The sequence below is a fragment of the Tetrao urogallus genome (assembly GCF_951394365.1).
Source record: "Tetrao urogallus genome assembly, chromosome: 1".
In the NCBI taxonomy this organism is placed as follows: Eukaryota; Metazoa; Chordata; class Aves; order Galliformes; family Phasianidae; genus Tetrao; species Tetrao urogallus.
The window spans coordinates 170,790,600-170,809,473 of record NC_136813.1 but is presented as its reverse complement, the minus strand read 5'-3'; the positions used below and the strand labels follow the sequence as shown (position 1 = coordinate 170,809,473).

Sequence of the window (18,874 nt, the reverse complement as noted above, 5' to 3'; positions counted from 1 at the left end):
AGGATCCACAGTGAACCCTCAGGAGAAAGCCCAGATATGTGGGACTTTCTTAATCCTTCTTTTGATCCTAAATTCTGTGAGGCTGTGTGACACCAGTTTCAAACCCCCCCCGAGGCTATGTTAAAGACAGAACCTGTCCCAGAGTCTATGCCTGTATTGTCACATTTCAGGAAGAAGCAAGACACTAAGCATGCCTTCTTCTGCCTAAGTGGCAAAAAAAACCACGCAGCTGTGTTATTTATAGATGGCCTAGACAACCTGGTATCTTTATGATCAGTGGTTATCCAATCTCATTTGAACTGCCTGTATTGTTAAGGAGTTACTACAGGTGCTGCAGATAGAGTGATCAAGGTTGGAGAAGACTCACCAGAGCTGAGTACAGAGAGGTGATCACTACCCTGCTCTGGCTGGCAACACTATTTCTGATACCAGCCAGGATGCCATTGGCCTTCTTAGGCCACCCGGGCACACTGATGGCTCATATTCACTCAAGCACTGACCAATACCCCCAGGTCTGGATCCTCTGCATAGTCTTCTAGTCACTCTGTCCTAGCCTGTAGTGTTTCCTGGAATTGTTGTGGCCAAAATGCACGACTTGTCTTCCGGTCTTGTCTCCATCCCATTGGCTTTGGCCCAGTGATCCAGGCTGTCCAGACCCCTTGTAGGGCTTTCCTACCCCCAGGCAGATTGACACTTCCTGCCAAGTTGGCATAATCTGCAAACTTACTGAGGGTGCACTCAGTGCCCTCATCCAGGTCATCAATAGAGATACTGAACAAGACAGGCCCAATTCCGTCCCCTGGGGAACACCATTCGTGACCGATCACCAACTGGATTTGACTCCATTCACCACCACTCTCTGGGCCCAGCCATCCAGGCAGTTCTTTAAGCAAAGAGTGCACCTGTCCAAGCCATGGGCTGCCAGCTTCTCCAGAATACTGCAGGAGACAGTGTCAAAGGCTTTGCTGAAATCCAGGTAGACCACATCAACAGCCTTCCCCTCATCCACCCGGAAGATCACTCAATCATAGGTGGCTTGATCCCCTGGTTGTCTTGCACATGCCGTGTGATCTCCCTCAAGATGATCTGTTCCCTGGATCCTCTCTGAAACCATTCTTGTAGATGAGAGTCACACTGACAAGCCTCCAATCTTATGGTACCTCTCTGGTTGACCAGGAACACTGATAGATGATGGAAAGTGGCTTGGCTATCACCTCTGCCAGCTTCCTCAGCACCCTCAGGTAGATCCCGTCCAGCCCCATGGACTTGTGGCAGCCCAGATGGAGTAGTAGTCTCTAACCGTTTCCATTTTAATAATGGGGAATTTATTCTGCTCCCCATCCAAGACTTCCAGGTCATGGGGTAGAGGAAGAAAAATATTCTCATAGCATTTCTCCCCGGCAGTAAGGAATTCAAAACAACGCTGCAGCCCAGGTGTGTGGCATCTCTATGGCAGATCAGTGTGCAGAGCTGTCACACTGGGTTTCAAAACAAGAGCCAAACTGGTCCCAAAACTCATAATGGGCCAGCGCAAAATAGTTAGGAATGTTTTGTGGTGAATTTTTTTTCCATATATGACTTCTGCTAGACTCTTGGCTCACTGCCATTCTAAACAAAAATTCCTTTTGAAATTAAACTGAACATTCAGAGATAGACGGGTAAGACAGACCGCACTGAAAGTGCGCAAAAACAAAGGCACCAGACAAGAGCTGCTACATAATATCAAGTAAAAATGAATGACATTTAACAGATTTTTTTCACAGCATTCGTGATCTTTGTTTCTCAGTCCATTACCTTTATCTTTTTAATAGTGGCTCCAAGGAATACACTTTAAATCAATTATAGTGCTCCCATTTGAAAAATGTTATGACAAAACATAGCTCAAAATATCCTTCTCCAAAACGTGGTCTATAAAGCACTCTCCCATCCAGAACAGTAAAACCCATCATTTGCTGGCAAAGAAAAATAACTTCAAGCTGAACTTGTTTCATTCTAAATAAAGATCATTGTTTTGGTATGCAGACATGTTCTTTTACTTTTGCTTTTAAAATGTGACTTTAAAGCTAGGCACTTACATAACAAATGGAAAACTTAACGGCATGCTTCTGTTGTCATGAAATGGAATTAGTGTCATCTTACTCTTTACCTTAATCCGAAAAAAGTTACTTTTTTTCAATGCATCTAAATTCTGGAAGCTGCAAAGTGTTATTTGGAAAATAATTAAAATTGTGTTAGTCTGTTTTTTGATTACTGGAAAAACACTGCTGGAACTATCGGTACTAGACAGACTGTAAAACATAAATGTCCACAATCAAGTTCATTTCTGCAGAGGTGGTGTTTACAGGGTAAAAACCTGTACTGAAGAACCTGAATCTGATTTGATCACTGTAGCAAAATCTAGTACAGTGATTTTTTTCCAAGGCCTAACTGAACTTGGCGTGCCCAGTTCTTCAGCCATTTGAAACCAAAATATTTCACACAGATGGTGAAATACAAATGGTCCCCAGAGATGCTGCCTTGTCTTTGCAGCCTGACACTAGAAAAGACTGTAAGCACACTGTGTCTTGTCACTCTAAGATGGAAAGTCCACAAGGCAAGGAGTAGATGAGAGGTGACTGTGAAAAGTGATTACAGTAAAAGAGAGCAAGGCACAGATAATTTATTAGTACCCAATGCAGCCTGCCAAGATAAGTATATGTATCTCATTTTCAAGAAAGTTTCTTGGAGACAGTTGAAATTTATGATGGAATCTTGAGCAGCCTCAAACATGCTGAATAATTATGTTTTTCATCTATTAAACTATTTAGATCAGCTAAAGCACAAAGCAAAGCTGAGTTCTCTGGTAGCCCCAGGAATTTATTGCAGATCTGAATGATACAAATGCCACTCTCTTTAGCATGAGAAACAACCAACTACATTATTTGAGAGGTTGGACTCCATGATCCTTATGGGTCCCTTCCAACTTGGATTATTCTATGATTCTATTTTACTACTAACAGAATAGCAGCCTGTGTGTGTTTTTCAAAGCCTTCCCATTCCAAAATTGACTTCCAGAATACCAAATTAAGATCACAGTTTGACTTCATATCTCTAAAGAGTCCAAGATCACTTAACCACAGTCAGCATATATAACTTGTGACCAAAGCTCTTCTATCAGGCAAAATATAACTCCACATCACCAAGTCATAGTTCTTTGTGCAAGACATGAAGCTTCTTCAGTAGCCTTTTAACAACAGATCAAATTTCTACAGGAACTAAGAAATAATTAACAGGAATTTCCTTCAGCTTCTGGTACAAGTTCAAAATGAACTCGTGCATCATGTTCTTTGACAAGCTTACTGCATACATTACAAAACTATCAAAATATTTCCTCAGGTAAAATCATACCTTCATGCATGCAACTTTCCTTTAAGAGAGAAAATGAGAAAGAGGGAAATGTTGCAGATATTTGTTACATATAATAAAATCCTCTAGTGAAACACAGTTATTGGTGGAGTCAACATGAGAACTCATCAGGAACTGAAATGACCTAACCTGGTTCCCGAGACTATAATGAATCACTGTTGCATTTTTATAGAAGAAGTTTCTAATGGAAGAATCATCAAATTGTGAAAAATTATCTGCATAGCTGTAAAGAGTTAGAACTTGGCCTTAATCACACCAATAGCACATAAGCTTTACCTCTGTGTAAGAACGTTGGAACAATAGCTAACATTTAGCAATGAACTCATTAACTAAGTCAAGTTTATTCTTACTGTGATAAGGGCCCCCATGTCTCAGGTCTTCCACCAATCTCCTGTTTTCAAGGACTGTGACTGAATATCCATGCTGTGCCAGGATGCGCTGACAGAGCTGATGCTCAGTTTTGCTGTGGGCAGGAGGTGCATACAGAACTGCTCTTCTCATACGGCTTCCAAAGTACTGGAGAACAGTGTCTTCGATCTACAGCAAACAATGCAAAGACAGTGGTTCTAAGACAGCATCTTTCAGGAGCATAATACATAGCTGTTGTTTTTCGCAAAAATACAGTAGCAAATTGCAGTGACAATCTGGGAAGTATTTTTGGTGTAATAAAGAACTTCTGCCTTACATAAGGCATAAAAACAGGATGCTCCTTGTGGGAAACAGGTCACTAACATACATAATAGTCTAGTTACTCTTCTGCAGTAAAAACACCATTAATGGATGAGATTTTCTTTTGTGAAAAGTATTTGTCTTTGGGATTGAAACATACCAACATTTAAGAGATTTAATTCAGGACATTGTTAGTTCTTGGCAAGTTTGTGAATTTTAACCAAAAAGTAGTCAAAACTATCTCCTCCAAAAACGAAGTTATTCTATGAATTCTAATTTTAGTAAGCTAAAGTTATCTCTGGACACAGGAAATGTTACACAAACAAGGCACCACCATTTTTGCACAGAAGACCACACTGAAAAAAAGAGACAGATGTTTTCATATAAACAAAAGCATTCAAGATGTGTCCAGTTGTTTATGTGCCTGAGATGTAGTGTTCAAGTCACTCAGCAGTATGTTCACCAGCTAGCAGGCACGTCTAACTGGCAGCCCACAGGCTGCATGCAGCCCGGCCCAGCTCACACTGCAGCTGCCTCGTGCTCCATGCCATCATAGCAGCACCTCTGCCCCTCAGGCCAGGAATACAGCTGTCACTCAGCACCAACTGAACATCAGTGTGCTGCTTAACCCCACCTCAGCAGGAAACCAGTTAGCACGCAGTGCAGCACCAACTCAAATGATGGCAAATAAGTTTATGGATTTGATACATCAGCTAAGCACGGTACTCTGAACAGCAAAAAATATGCAGCTGTGCTTTCCATTTTGATAAAAGAATTTGAAGACAGTTTTCAAGATTCAAAAAAAAAAAAAGATTCATAATCTTTTATTTATTTGAAAGTCTATTTTCATTGAACATAATTATTCATGAATATTCAAATTGAATGTACAGAGTTGCAATTAAAAAATTGATCATATCTCTTTACCAAAGTTTCATGAGACTTCTCTTACCAGGGAGAAATTTCACACACTCTTTACTCATGTTAGTGTTTTTGGCAGTACATACATTTGTGAACAATTATTTTCAAGGAAGCAGTACAGGAAGGTTTTGCACTTGGGTCGAGGTAATCCCAGACATGTATACAAACTGAGAGAAGAAGTCCTTGAGAGCAGCCCTGCTGAGAAGGACTTAGGGGGCCTGGTTTATGAAAAACTTAACATGAGCCAGCACTGTAGGCTTGCAGCCCAGAAGGCTAATGACATCCTGGGTTCCATCAGAAGAGGGGTGGCCAGCAGGGCAAGGGACATGACTGTTCCCCTCTACTCTGCCCTTGTGAGGCTGCAGCTGGAGTGCTGAGTCCAAGTCTGGGGCTCCCAACACAGTAAAGATGTGACGCTTTAGAAAAGGGTGCAGAGGAAGGCTGTGTGAGTTGGAGCACCTCTTCTATGAAATTAGGCAAAAGGAACTAGGCTTGTTCGTCCTGGAAACGATAACGCTGCAGGGAGACCGCATTGGGATGTCTGAATAATTAAAGGGAGTTTTTAATCGTGAGGGAAATCAACTTTTTTTAAAAGGGTAGATAGGACAAGGGGGAGGAGTTTAAAATTACAGGAGGGGAGATTTAGATTTGATTTCAGAAGGAAGTTTTTTACTGAGATAGTGGTAAGATGCAGGGACAGGTTGCCTAGAGACGCTTGTGGATGTTCCATCTCCGGAGTTGTTTAAGGCCAGGTTGGATGGGACCCTGGGCAATCGAGTACTTGAGTATTCCTGTGGCAGGAGGGTTGGAACTTAAAGATCCTTGAGATCCCTTCCAACCCAAACCATTCTATGATTCTATGAAGAGTAAAATTTTATCAGAAATCTCTAATGAACACCTTAAGAGCTCACTAAAAGCTGCAACTACTGCCACAGAACCATCCTCATGCAGTACTTTCACAAAAACAGGGTCACTTATCCCACTAGCTTAAAAGTTTTGCTGCTCTCTCTTTTATATATTTTAATAAAAACATTAAAAACTGAAATATGTGTTGTTACTTATATACATTAACTATATAATATATTTTATGAGGGCTCCTTAAAAAGTAATGCACCTGTTTTACAGTGTTGGCTCACAACATCAGAGATGGATGTTGGTGGTATGGCATAGAAGATGAACCTTCCCACCATTACATGTTGTTGCCATGTGACAGATGACAGCACAGGGGCAATGTGACAAAATGGTGGACAAAATGGTGCCTGACATGGAAGAGCATATGAAGCAAAAGTTTGTCACTGAATTCTTCCATGTGGAAAAAATGGTACCCACTGACATTCATCAACGCTTGCTGAACTTTAATGGAGACCAAACAGTGGATGTACACACAGTGAGGGGTGTGTGGTGCATTTCAGCAATGACAACAGTGGGTCCTCTCTGCTGGTGATGATTTTTATGAGTACAGCATGAAGCCTCTCGTTCATTGCTGGTGAAAATGCATAACAAATGGTGGTGACAATGTTGAAAAAGTGTTTGAGCATTTGCTCTATTAAATATTGTTATTATGTTCTCTGTATCATTTATAGTTTTCATTGAAACAATTACGAGGCATTATTTTGGAGCAATCTTTGTACATGCAGCCCAAGACAATTCCTCTTCACTCAGTGTGGCCCAGGCAAGCCAAAAGGTTGGACACCCATGAGTTACAGGATGCAGTTTTAAGTTTTGCCTTGCTTCAGTTAAAGCTCCTCTATGGCAGAGAGAGCTACAAACTATTTTAGAGTGCTGAGCCTTAATGCCTCTAATCTGTTTGCGTTTTCCAGAGCCGACATCCGCTGTGGAAAAGACTGATGTAATTGATTAGAGGATCCTGAAATACAACTAGATACAATGCTATCTAAGTCTTGTACATAATAATTGCTAAATGTGCAACCCCAAACTACTCAGTCATTGAGATAAATAAATGATGATCACATGCTAGTCAGAGGAAGCACAAATAGCACATGCTGAAGTCACAGGAATTATGTTACGTAACCCTGTCAACTGTCCTCTTCTGTCCTTGCAGTATTTTTAAAATGCGTCAGTCCTGCAGTTAGCACACTGCAATTTCCCTACCTTGGCATGCTCCACTTCTTTCTCATGCCCTCCTTCACCTATTATTCCTCTCCTTTTCTCTCCTTTCCGTCCCTCGGGTAACTCCAGAAGCTGCTGGCAGCAGTTCCCCTCCACTTCCTCCTCTCTCCCCCCCTGTTCCTAAACCCAGCCCTTGTCCCTGCCCCCCCCACACCACTCCCCTGTTGCCTTCTCCACAGCATTACTGCTGCATAACATCACATGCTGCGTGACCAGATGTTTCCCACTTTCCATTTCACTTGCAACATGGAAGAAAATCAATGAAGAGAGCCACCTCCAGCTTTATTTTGCAAACAAATTCACTTTTCCATCCCACGCGTGCTGCAATGGCCAGCACTGCAGGGTGAACTAAGGACACATGAGGAGCACTAAGGAGATGCAACCCAAGACACATTTGTGTCTGGTTTCTGGCATGTGTTTGCAGCTTGCCCCACCGACACCCCTCCCCATGTGCTTTCTGGAATGAGTCCCACCTCAGGCTTTATTGTACTCTATGTGCATCTCCCTTCACTCTCTGTTAGCACTTTTTTTTTTTTTTTTTTCATTCAGCTAATAAAAGCTGCTATGAAAACATATCTGCTTAAAACAAATGGTAATAGCTTTTATTGTGAGTACCCCATGACAATTTTATTCTCCCCCGCAAGCAACATTCCTCAGGCTCTGTGCCAGCATGGCTGCTGCCTCGCAGACCACACCTGTGGTGCCAGGCCTCGGTGCCATGTGACGCTGTGTGAGCAGCTCCTCCCCTTCCCACTGAAATGTGTTCTTTTCTCTCGTTTAGCAGCTGCAAATCCTTCCTTAGTGTTCCTTTGCTTTCCAGCACTGAAGTCCCCCTCTCCACTTTCCCAACCATGAGGCTGGGGGAGGACAAATGATGCATGGAGGCCCTGTGAGCCCACGGAAGCCTCCTTGTGTCGCTCTCACTTGTCCCACGGGAGGGGACAGGCCAGTCAGAGCCTCAGGCCATGGGTGTCTGAATCTGCCTGACGCAGGCCTGAGAGGAGGGGGAAGACCTAGCTGGGGACAGAGCTTCCTATGCCTCAGACATTGTCCAAGAGATTCACCACTTCTAGCTGCTGGCTCTCCAAAAGAGATGATGGGATCTTTGGGACGCTGAGACATCTTGGAGCCCTCAAGTTAAAATCGTCACCTGCTGTCTAACCTACCACTGCTAAACAGTATGAAGTAGCTCACTGCCTTTTACGGTGCTTGCTTGAGATCCATGCATAGCGTTGCCAAATTTATTTCCTCTGCCCTCTCCTTTCCTTTCAGAGCTATTTGCAGTCCAGGTTAAAAGATTCACTGCGTTCTATTTTCTTCCCGAGACAGTGCAATGTAGGGAAGGTTTTCGTTGTTTTTCAGCTCCTCATTAGAGACATAGAATTTAAAACATTTTGGCCAACTTCACACTTGTAGCAGATGATTCCGTATTTTTTTTCCAAAGCTGTACATGAATTGTATTACACCGCTAGCCATGCTGATCTAGTTACATTTCCAATACTAAAGCAACAGCAGTCATGCTTCTGCACTTAAGGAGTCTGCTGGTTTTTATAAGATGTTTCTCAGTCATAAAAATGCAGTCTGGGCAGAGGGTTTGTGAAACAGAGGCAGAGTACAAAAGAGGAAAATAAGTTATTCCCATATTTTCACATTTTATGGTCCTGATTATTTTTAATTTTTTTTTTTTAAATTCATATAACTTTAATGTGCATCAGGCTTAGAAAAAAAAATGTTTGATAACATTTTAAATATTTAGGTGTTAAATAGCAAATGCTTTAATACTCAAACCATTTTGTTTCCTCTTCTTCAGTTTGAAATTTCAAACTATTTGTTATCATTTCAGTTTACAACAGAGTCAGTACACCTATGTGGAAGGGATTGGTGATGAATTCCTATGCTCTTCATCTTACCAAGAGAAAAATGTGGCTGTCTTCACTGAAATTAATGACGCTTTACAGCAAAGATGAGATTTGCCATATGATACAGGATAAGATGTTCGTCCATTTTGACATGATATAACTGCTGTTACAACAGCTTGCAAACCATTGTCCTTAGCTAAGTGGCTGACCTCATTTTAGTGCAATTGGCTGTTACACAGATGACCTACAGCCTTAGCAACTCGTCTAAGGAAACATGATGGACTCTCTGGAGCATACAAAAATGCATGAAAATGAATGTTTTAATTTTGTTTTCAGCTTACAGAATAACTTAAAAAAAAAAAAAAAAAAGCAAACTTTTTTTTACAAAAACCTATCTATATAAATGCAGATTCCTCTGAGGTCTTAACAAACTAGATCAGCAGCTAAATTGCTAAATTTACATAATGAAAATGTTCAAGAGTTACTTGACTATTCTTCTTGGACTGAAAAAAGACATCTACTATCTGAGCTGTACTTCCTAGTTTTGTCTACCTGCAAGTTTCATATCACTATGATGTTCTCTGTTGAAGAGAAAATGTTTTGACATGTTCCTTTAAACAAGTTTATCCACTTCTAGGTTACAAATGTAAAAAGACAGAATAAGTTTTATTAGTCTTTGAATCATTCCTGTATTTTACAGAATTTCTGGTTTGCTCTAAAAATCCAGAATTTGGTCAGTAATTGAGTCCTACAATATGTAATTACTGTTGTTTTGGCCAAGAAGAAAATAGCAAAGATATTTCAAATTGAGGGGAGAAAAGCAGTTTCTTGGCATTTTTTTTTCAGATTCCAAAAAGGTTGCATAATTACATAAATATTGATGCATTTTCTCTGCCTGGCAAGGAAGCAAATATACAGTCTGAAATCTTGCCATATAATTTAATTGACCATCGCTTCAACTGCAGAAACAAAATTCTTCTTCCTAAAATAAGGGTTCATCTCATGTTCGCCTTAAAAACTGTGAAACATCTCAGCTACCCAGTTCTGATGGTTAGTCCCTGTGTCAGTGACAGGCAGCCTTTCTTACAACAAGCTTGCCACTGCTGTGATGGCCTTGTCCAACAGCTTCAAACATTTTGACTTCAATTTACTTTTATCCTACTGCTTTCTACAGGTACTGCCCCCTCCCTGGAAGCATTCAAGGCCAGGCTGGATGTGGGGCTTCGAACAACCCTGTCCAGTGGGAGGTGTCCCTACCCTACAGCAGGGGTGCTGGAACTAGATGATCTTAAAGATCCCTTCCAACCCAAACCACTCTATGATTCTGTGATTCTCCAAAAATATACATGACCAACTATGCAGAATGAAGGCCCTTAACAAGAAAAGCGAGTACAGAAGAAATACTACGAAAGAGAACCAGTCTTCCATAAGAAACACCAGCATTATTAGTATATATTTACAGGTAGAGCTCGAATTTCTACTTAGCTAGCAAAGGCACCTTCATTGCTAAATACTGCCAGGCACAACTACATTTCCATAAATTTCCATGAGTAGTACTCCGGAGGCACAATCATGCTAATATTAGCTAACATTAATAAGAATGATAGTAACTTAGCATGTGGTTCTAATGCCCTAAGTGGTTCATTTACAAAACTGTGCAGACCTTTATTAATTCCAAATGTGACTTTTAAATTCTTTTTCATGTTTGCATGAAAGCTTACAGAAATAGTAAGCTCGTTCATACTACTGTTGTATTTGGAGTGCATATAGCCCCTTTATCAGGAATTCCCAAAGAAGTTAATTTCCTGCCTGGAGGACACTTACATGTGTTGCCTTTATTATTCTGTTAGATTTCCTAATAAGAAAGGACTGGGTTGTAGAATAAAATGGTTGGAATGTTATTCTCCTTCCAATTGTTTGCTGAGAAAATAAAGAACAAGCAACTAAATCATTGGCACTATGACGGCTGGTGTCTGATGACTTCAGAAGCCTAGGAGAAAAACTAGAGTTATTTGTACAGTCATCACAGCACTCTGGGCTAGAAGTACAGAACTCAGTTTTAAGAATGCCTTTGCTTATGATTGCATGTAGACTGGCACCAACTACTTTGTGCTGGGAACAAGTGATGAGCCAAATCCTACCAACACAGCAAAACAGATGATTTTAAGGACAGGAGTCCAACGAAGCACATGAGCAAGATTCCCTCCATTTCCTCCCTCCACTTGCTGCTGATGCATCTTTCTCAAAGTTTTCTTCCTGTAAAGTCTCCACCCTGCCCCTCCTTCCTGACTGCTACCACAATAGATTTGCCCTTTATCACCAAAATATCTCTAGCTATTTGCACAGTAAAAAAATAGCCATTTCCTCAGTGCCTCTTGCAATTTTACACTGAAAAGGGAGGGAAAAATGTTCTGCTTTCTTAGTGTGCAATGTGGTATCACTCCAAGGAAACCACTTGCTGATACAGTACCATCTGTCAATTGCTTTCTGCTAACTGAGGTTCATACTAGCAAAGTTTTCCACTTCATTTTCTCTTTTGTAAAGAGTTCTTTTTGAAAGTTTTTCTTGAAAGGATTATTTTTCACTTACTGTTTTCTAAAAAAATGGATGTCCTTTTAAAGATAAAATTTATTTCTAAAATATGTAAAACCTTATTATGTATAGCGTAATATTTTCTGTTCAGAGCTCTCAAGACACTCAACTTCTGCATAACAACAGAAATCACCCCTACTCATTTTATTACCTAGCTTAACTTCTTCTTCACATTTACATTTCAAAAGTTCCTACCAGCTTTGTCTTCTTTTCTCACCACTTCTGTACCTGCTTCCCTTTCTCCTCCCCAGTGCAAGTTTCTTCCATGCACAACCTGCCCTCCAAGGATGCTTGTAATTCACAGCTGCAGTTCCTCACTCCACTTCCCTCACTTGCCCAACCAATGCCTTCTTTCCCTGTGCTTTGTTCCACAACATCCCTCCCCTGTCCCCTTCCTTACTAATCACACTGACTGAAGTATATTCCATGCAGAATAACAATAGAAAAAGAGACTCTAATGCCTTTAGAGAATGAAATTCGTCAGATTTGTTTTCAAATGCTTGCATTAAGGCCTATGGAATTATACCTTTATTTACATTAACTAGAAAGTCGGGACTCCTGACTCTGACTAGGAAGAGTACCACTCAAGGAAAGAAGAATATTCCACTCTAGATGTCCAAAGTTATGGTAACAATTTATCTGTTCCTCATTCCTGATTGTACCTTTTAGATACCTAGCCTGATAACCTGGGTAAGATGCTCAACAGAATCCTCCTATAGATCTCACTATTTGTATTCCTCACCCCCCAACAAAGTACCTCAGAGATACAGTCACATTAGCTTTCATAACACTCGCTCACAGCAAATTATACCCTAACAGAAATGTAGAGACAACTTTTTTTCAATCTGCTTCTTATCTTTCATTGGTTGAGAAGCCAGCATTATCCACTCATTAAATTCTCATTTAATCAGCTGCTTCTCATTTGTTTACTTTTATTCCTTAGGTGGTCCTAAACAGACAGGAAATGTGATGCAATGATGTGAGTATCCACGAAATAATCTCCAAGACCCATCTTAAAATCTTCACTCTCTTTTATATGCTGGCGGTGTTTAGAGAACTAGCATGCTGAAAATGTGCCTAGGACATGAGCAATGCTGTTTCACTGCCTCCTTGTAATAGCAGAGGTACTATGTCTAACTAGGCAAAACATACTGCTGCGCAGAGACACCTAAGTTGGCCTAGGCTGATTTAATTCAGAGAGTGGAAATGCAGCTGTGACCAGTTAATTAGAAGTGAGAAGTAGCTGAGAAGCAGAGCTAGAACACTGTAATGAATTTTACATTTGTTTGCTACCGGAGGTATTTCTGATATGGTACTGCATCACACAAACCTATACTCTAGGCTTTTCTTGTTGTTTTTTTTTTTTTTGCTGATAGCAGTTTAGACACTCCAGCATCAGTTCTCCTCATCACTGGTAAATATGTTGTGATGTAGCAGGTAAGAGTCACTGGCTGAACCTAAGGACGGCTTGAAGCTGGATGTGCTGGCTTCCTGTCACACCTTTACTACTCAAGGGTCACCACAATAATTCTGTTCCTCATGCTACACATATTAGCATTTAATTTTATACTAGTAGATGTTGATCTTTGTTCATGAGAAAACAAAGCTGTGAAATCAGCTCTCTAGCAGCTTTTTAAAATCCTGTAATGTGTGATACTTAACAGAGAAGTACCATCAGCTCATTCAGGTTTTCCAGACCATAAATGAAATCTACATTTTTGTAGTTTAATAAAGGTTTGCAGTATGTACCTAACAGTAATGGCTCCATCCCAGGGTATCTTGCACGTAGTTAAAAACATATTTACAGACCAAATTGGCAATTTTCAGTTGAAAATCTGCAAAGCTGCAGTTTTTTTCATCTTCCTGCAGTGGCTCATAAAAGGTGCCAGCTTTTTCTTTTCCCTTTTTGAAACAGTTGTGCAGTGCGTATCCTAAAGGGAGATATTACCAGATTTTGGAAGGGATTTTGCACTGGCAGTAACAATCATCACCAAATTCTCACATCAGCCTCCATACAATACTGACTGCTTCTCTGAAGGAAGCAGGAATTAAACCTGCTCTTCCCCAGTCAGAGGAGATTTCAGTCATAAGATGCTATGGCTCAAAATCCAGAAGCACTGCATATTATCTAAGCAATATTATCTTCAGCAGGGTCTTCTATTGCTTAGAACTTCTTATTAATGAAAATCTATTTCATAAAACATGTTTCAGTATTTCCTTTAAGTTACTGCATAAATGTACAAAAGATAATTTTCAGTGAGTAACTTTGGGCTAGTCACTGAACAACAATACAAACGTGACTCGTTAACTAAAAATGTGAATAATTTTTAGACTGTATTTTAGAGTATTTCTCCTGATTCAAAGATGAAGATCTAAACCAGGGCTGCAATGAAAACTTGTTTCCAGCTAGCTACTATGGGTAGCCACATGACTGTAAAATAAAACACTGAGAAGCTTCAACCATTACATCTGTCCTAAATGTGGGCTGGGTATCCAGTAAAATCAAGCAAGATAACATTTTGGCTGTTTGAATAAGCAGTTGGTGAAAATACACAGTTCAAGGACACAGTGTCAAAACAAAGTGGAAGAGATTTTGGGAGATGTTTGTCTTTTCTGTTCCCTGAGATGATTATTCAGCCCACACAACCAATGGAGTATTCTCTGAAAACAGAGCAACTCAGAGTAACATCCCAACATGTGCAAAGCATTTTGTTCATAATGCTCTAGAGGAAACTTTCAAGACAAACAGGGAGCCAGCTATGGGTGGTCTTTGGAATGTGAAGAGGAATGTTTCAGTGTAACACAGGCTTGGAAAACATACCTATAAGGGCTAACATACGCGTTTAAATCTGTGCTCCAGGTTCAACATGTGTGTGAGTGACATCCAACCAGGCATGCTGGAGGGCAGTAAGCACAGCGCGCTGCATGAACATAAGCTTTCTTCTCACTTCAAACAGCCAGCAAACCTAGTTCAAGTCAATCTGCATTTCCCTTCAGACCAATTGGAAAATAGGCGTTACAGATAGTTGGAGCCAAAAAAACATACAAGCAAAGTTTTGTCATTTATCCACCAGTTCTTACAGAGTCTAGAAATTGTCTTTGCCATGACAAAAGTGAAGAGGAATGGACTGTGTCAAAAGTGGCATTATGATGAAACTCACGCTGTCATATATGCTTACTTCCCTCTAAGTTTTTGTACTTCATGTCACACTGAATAAATACGCATCTTGACCTGGAGTACTAAAGGGTCATTAACATGAAATTATGACAGATGCAATAGAGAGTAGGTTTCTGCTACTCAAAAGAAAAATCTCTTTGACCTTTACATGAAAAAAAATCCATTTTTTAAGACTTAAGGTTAAAGAGTACATGCCAAAGTTATTTCGTAGATCTGCTTTTCATTGTTGCAGAAGATGCTCTCCTAAAATGAATATTGACCTTTCAGACTGTGAACCCTATCAGCCTTCTCAATATGTCTGTATTCTTAGAAACTTTAACTGCTTTATATGGAAACTGTCTATAATCTGGGATGTCACAGATTTATGTTTATAGTCCTGATACAGTTGTACATAAAATGCCAGCGTCAATGATGATGTTACAGGGAGGTCTCTGCTGCACGATTAGCAACACTCTGTAGGACTGAAGAAAACCTGAAACATTTGTGCTAATGCTGATCACAGATTCCAGAGTAAAAATAACTGCCTTGGTCTGGAACATTTAACAAACCACATTTTCCAACTAAAATAACAGCATCTGAATTTGTTAGGCTTAATACCTATCCTAGGAGCTCTGTGTAAGTTAAACAGGAGGCCAGGCAACCTAAGGACAGAGGAGAATTTGTGGGATGATTCCAAAGTAAATTGCGTGATTTGAAAATGTGGCAAGCGCTTAAAAAAAAAAAAATCAGTTAAAAGTAGCTTTCCAGCATAATTTCAGTCAAGTTCAAAACTGACTGGCAGATAACTTTAACATGAGGCAACTATTGCTTTGCAGCTAGTAGCCGCAGACCCTTTCATGAAATCCCACTGGCTTGTGATTTATGTGCGCATGCTAGAAAGCCTCTGACCCGATTCCTAAAGCCAAAATAAAGTATGGCCTGTGCAGCAAACTGGAATCTCCCTGGAGCCACAGAGTAACGCCGTGCTTCAGTCAAAGACTCAGGATTCATGATTGCAACACCACACCGAGGAGCTGGTAATGGAGACGTGCTTGCACATATGTCGCTGTCATATCACACATTTGTTTGTACACAGAGCTCAGACTTCCAAGCTCAGGTTAATTTTAGCTGGACTCGGATGATCCTATCAGACCCCTCATCCCTCACTGTGTTAATTATTGCTCAGCACTCTCTGCCAGCTGACTTACCTTTTTCAGTGTGTGTGAATCACTGATGGGGAAGAAGCAGCGTGTGTCGCTGGCTGCAACCTCCTTGTGTCTTCCTTGCCGTGTTTTACTCTGTTTGTTCGGGGAGATCCCATTAACAACTGCTGAAAGGAAGCTGTTGGTCATGAGGGGAGTCAGGGTCTGGCAGAACAGGCAGACGGCCACCACCAGGGCCAGGAGGAAGGGGCGAGGGCGACAGAGCCTGCGGCACCTGGGGCCGTGCCCACAAACCATGGCCAGTGTGCTGTCCTCACTCCACCCTTGGCCACATCGCAGATGCAGTAGCCATGTCCTGACAGGGTAAAAATGCCAAAGCGGGCTTTATCCAAAGCTACGGAGGGCTTTTCCCATTCCCGCTGCTGAGAGCTTTCCTGGTGCCAGGCAAGAAGTCACTGCGTCCAGAAGAACAGGGTCCTGTGAACTGCCCTCCCATGGGGCTGTGGGAACAACCTGTGGGAAAGAACAAAAGTGAGAAGCAGCACGCCATGGCGCATGGGGTGCTCTGCTTGGAGCTGTGCCGACCTCCATGCACCAGGAGGACAGACCTGGTGGCAGGCAGGTGGGCAGAGGGGATCCGCAGCTCCAGCCTCGCGGCAGGAACTGCTCAGCCAGATAGCATCTAAGAATGCAAGAGGTTAAAGCTTAACATGCTCTGTCCACGGCCAAAAAGAGTAAGAGAGTGTACCAACCTCTTGAACAATCGTTTGCTGTTTTTTCTCTCTCGCATTCTCAATTCCCACTTTGTTTTTATAGTTCCTTTCGGTCCGGTCCCTTTAAATTGCCTCTTTCCTGTCAGTATGCACAGACCTCACTCTAAAAGTGATCAATTATCTAAAAACTGACAGACTACAAAGATTTTCCCTTGCATTTTGTTTCATCCAGATTGTGAGTTCAAAGTTACGCTTACTTACTCAGCTCTTATCCCGTTAGAAGTTTTCCATTCCCCTCTAATGGGCTGCTGATTAAAACCACTTGGTTGGAGCCTGGCTCATGATCCCAGCTCGTCTCACACACTCCGAGGCAGGCACACGCACATACACACACCATCTGAAGCCAGTTGGACCACAGACTTCATATAAATAAAGGCTGGACTGCTTGGAGGGTGGGGCTAAGCGAGCTCAGCTCGGGGCAGGCTCGGGGCTGGAGACGCAGCCCTGCAGCGGGTGGGGAACCAGAGGTGTCCTGCTTGCTGTGTGCCTCCAAAATACCGGCACTGCAATTTTTAGGAAACTGCTGTTACAGCAGTCGGGCTAATTGAAACCAGAAAAATATCTCCAAGGCAGAAGAAATCTGAGCAGCACCTGCAGTATTTTACTCCAAATTAACCAAAATGTTGCAAAAGGAAGCAGGTTTGCTTGGATGTGTCACTGGCGAAGAAGTTGTCAGTACTTTTCCATAGTAGATACGCTAGCTCGTAGCAGAGTATAAATAAAACTTCTTACTAATGTTAAGGAGGGAAAGAAAGGAAGGCAGGCAAAAATAATCCAATGAGAGCATTTTGTATCTCAGCTGCAGAAGGTCTTAGTTACTACTTCCCCCTGCTGACATGGGACAGGGACGAGACAGATGGGAACAGTTGAAGAACTCTGTTATCTTTACAGACCTAAACTTCTCAAACAATCGAGTTCCTTTAGCTAAAAATATCTGTGTGCACGTCATCTCTGTTATCCTCCATCCTTAGTTATTTTTGAAGAGTTCTTCCTACACCGCCTCATGTATAAGAAATGGCAGATGCTAAATTGTGATATCCCTGGGCCAATCTACACAAAGTAAGAGCAGCAGCATTAGCAAGTCAGAGGTCTATATACAGCAATGAGAGCAGAGCATGGATTTGTTTGAAGTGCTGCTATTTATTCATCTTTCGTATCTTCTCTTCTTCCAAGCTAAAACTGTCAATTTGCATATATAAAAGTGCCACAGAAGTGATTCAGTACCTTACGCAGAACCTCAGCTGGCACAGGCATTGCATTTTAGCATTCTGTCTGGGGCTGTCTTGTATAAATTACAAGGTTTTTAGGTTATCCTGGGCAGGAAAGGGGTACAAAACCTGCTGGTGCCCTCCAGTGATAGATGCTTTCCATCCACCCAGAAGATGGCATTTCAGCTCTGTAGGAATCCACTGCTTGTGCTTCCTCTCCCAGCACACCACCTCCCACCCTCTGGCCCTGCTGCTGCCAGACTGTGCTGCAGAGCCTATGATGAGCCAGCAAACTGGGCCAGTGGCTGCATCCATGCCATACAATGGAGAGGCACCCGGGGAGCTGGTGCACTCAGAGGAGCTCTGCAGAGACACTGCAGGCAGTCTGGTAATCACAGGACCCCATTTGTGGAGGAGAAGCACAGCAGAGTTGCTTTACTGTTGCTTTACTCTTGTAAGAGTTTGCCCTGTTGCGCGTTCTGCTTTCTGGGACTAGAACCCTCAGCTGTGGGTTCTCCCAGCTTTCTACTGAGGGGATTTGTCAGAGTTTTCCATGCTATTGCTAGAAGACTTGACAAAAATAGCTTGATAAAGATTAAAGGCTGCTTAATGGCATGGACCCCACAGTCCCTTGCAGCAGTCCTGCATGAGAACAAAGTAATTGTCTCTTCTCCCTCTGCTCCCTCAGCAGCCTGGCAGATAACTGTGTGCTCCCTCCAGCCTGACCTAATTTCCCCCTGTTCAGTTAATAACTGGAAGCTTTAAGCCCACGTTTTCCCCAGCATCTCAGAGGCACTTCATCCATCCTGCAACTCCTAGATTACTGAAAGGCTCCAGGTTTTCAGGGCAAGCTGGCAGGTTTTTCTCATTTATTGCACCAAGGCTGATACTGCAAACACATAGAGGATGGGAGGTCAGCAGAGGGCAAGCAGATCTCTTTGTGTACTTCTCGGGATCTGCATTCTGTTCCTCTGATTTTCCCAGATGTTCCAAGGAGGGA

General features: G+C 41.8%; 1 protein-coding gene across 1 annotated transcript in view; it reads right to left on the bottom strand.

Annotated features, from left to right (window-relative positions):
• Positions 1–16,190, bottom strand: part of CPED1 (cadherin like and PC-esterase domain containing 1) — a gene marked incomplete at both ends in the record, with an annotated part of 139,980 nt that extends 123,790 nt beyond the window's left edge. Inside the window, 2 exons of the mRNA XM_079538371.1 lie at positions 3,756–3,942; positions 15,939–16,190. Of these exons, the coding sequence (XP_079394497.1) occupies positions 3,756–3,942; positions 15,939–16,190 (439 nt within the window). The remainder of the gene's footprint in view (positions 1–3,755; positions 3,943–15,938) is intronic.
• Between the last annotated feature and the right edge of the window lie 2,684 nt (positions 16,191–18,874).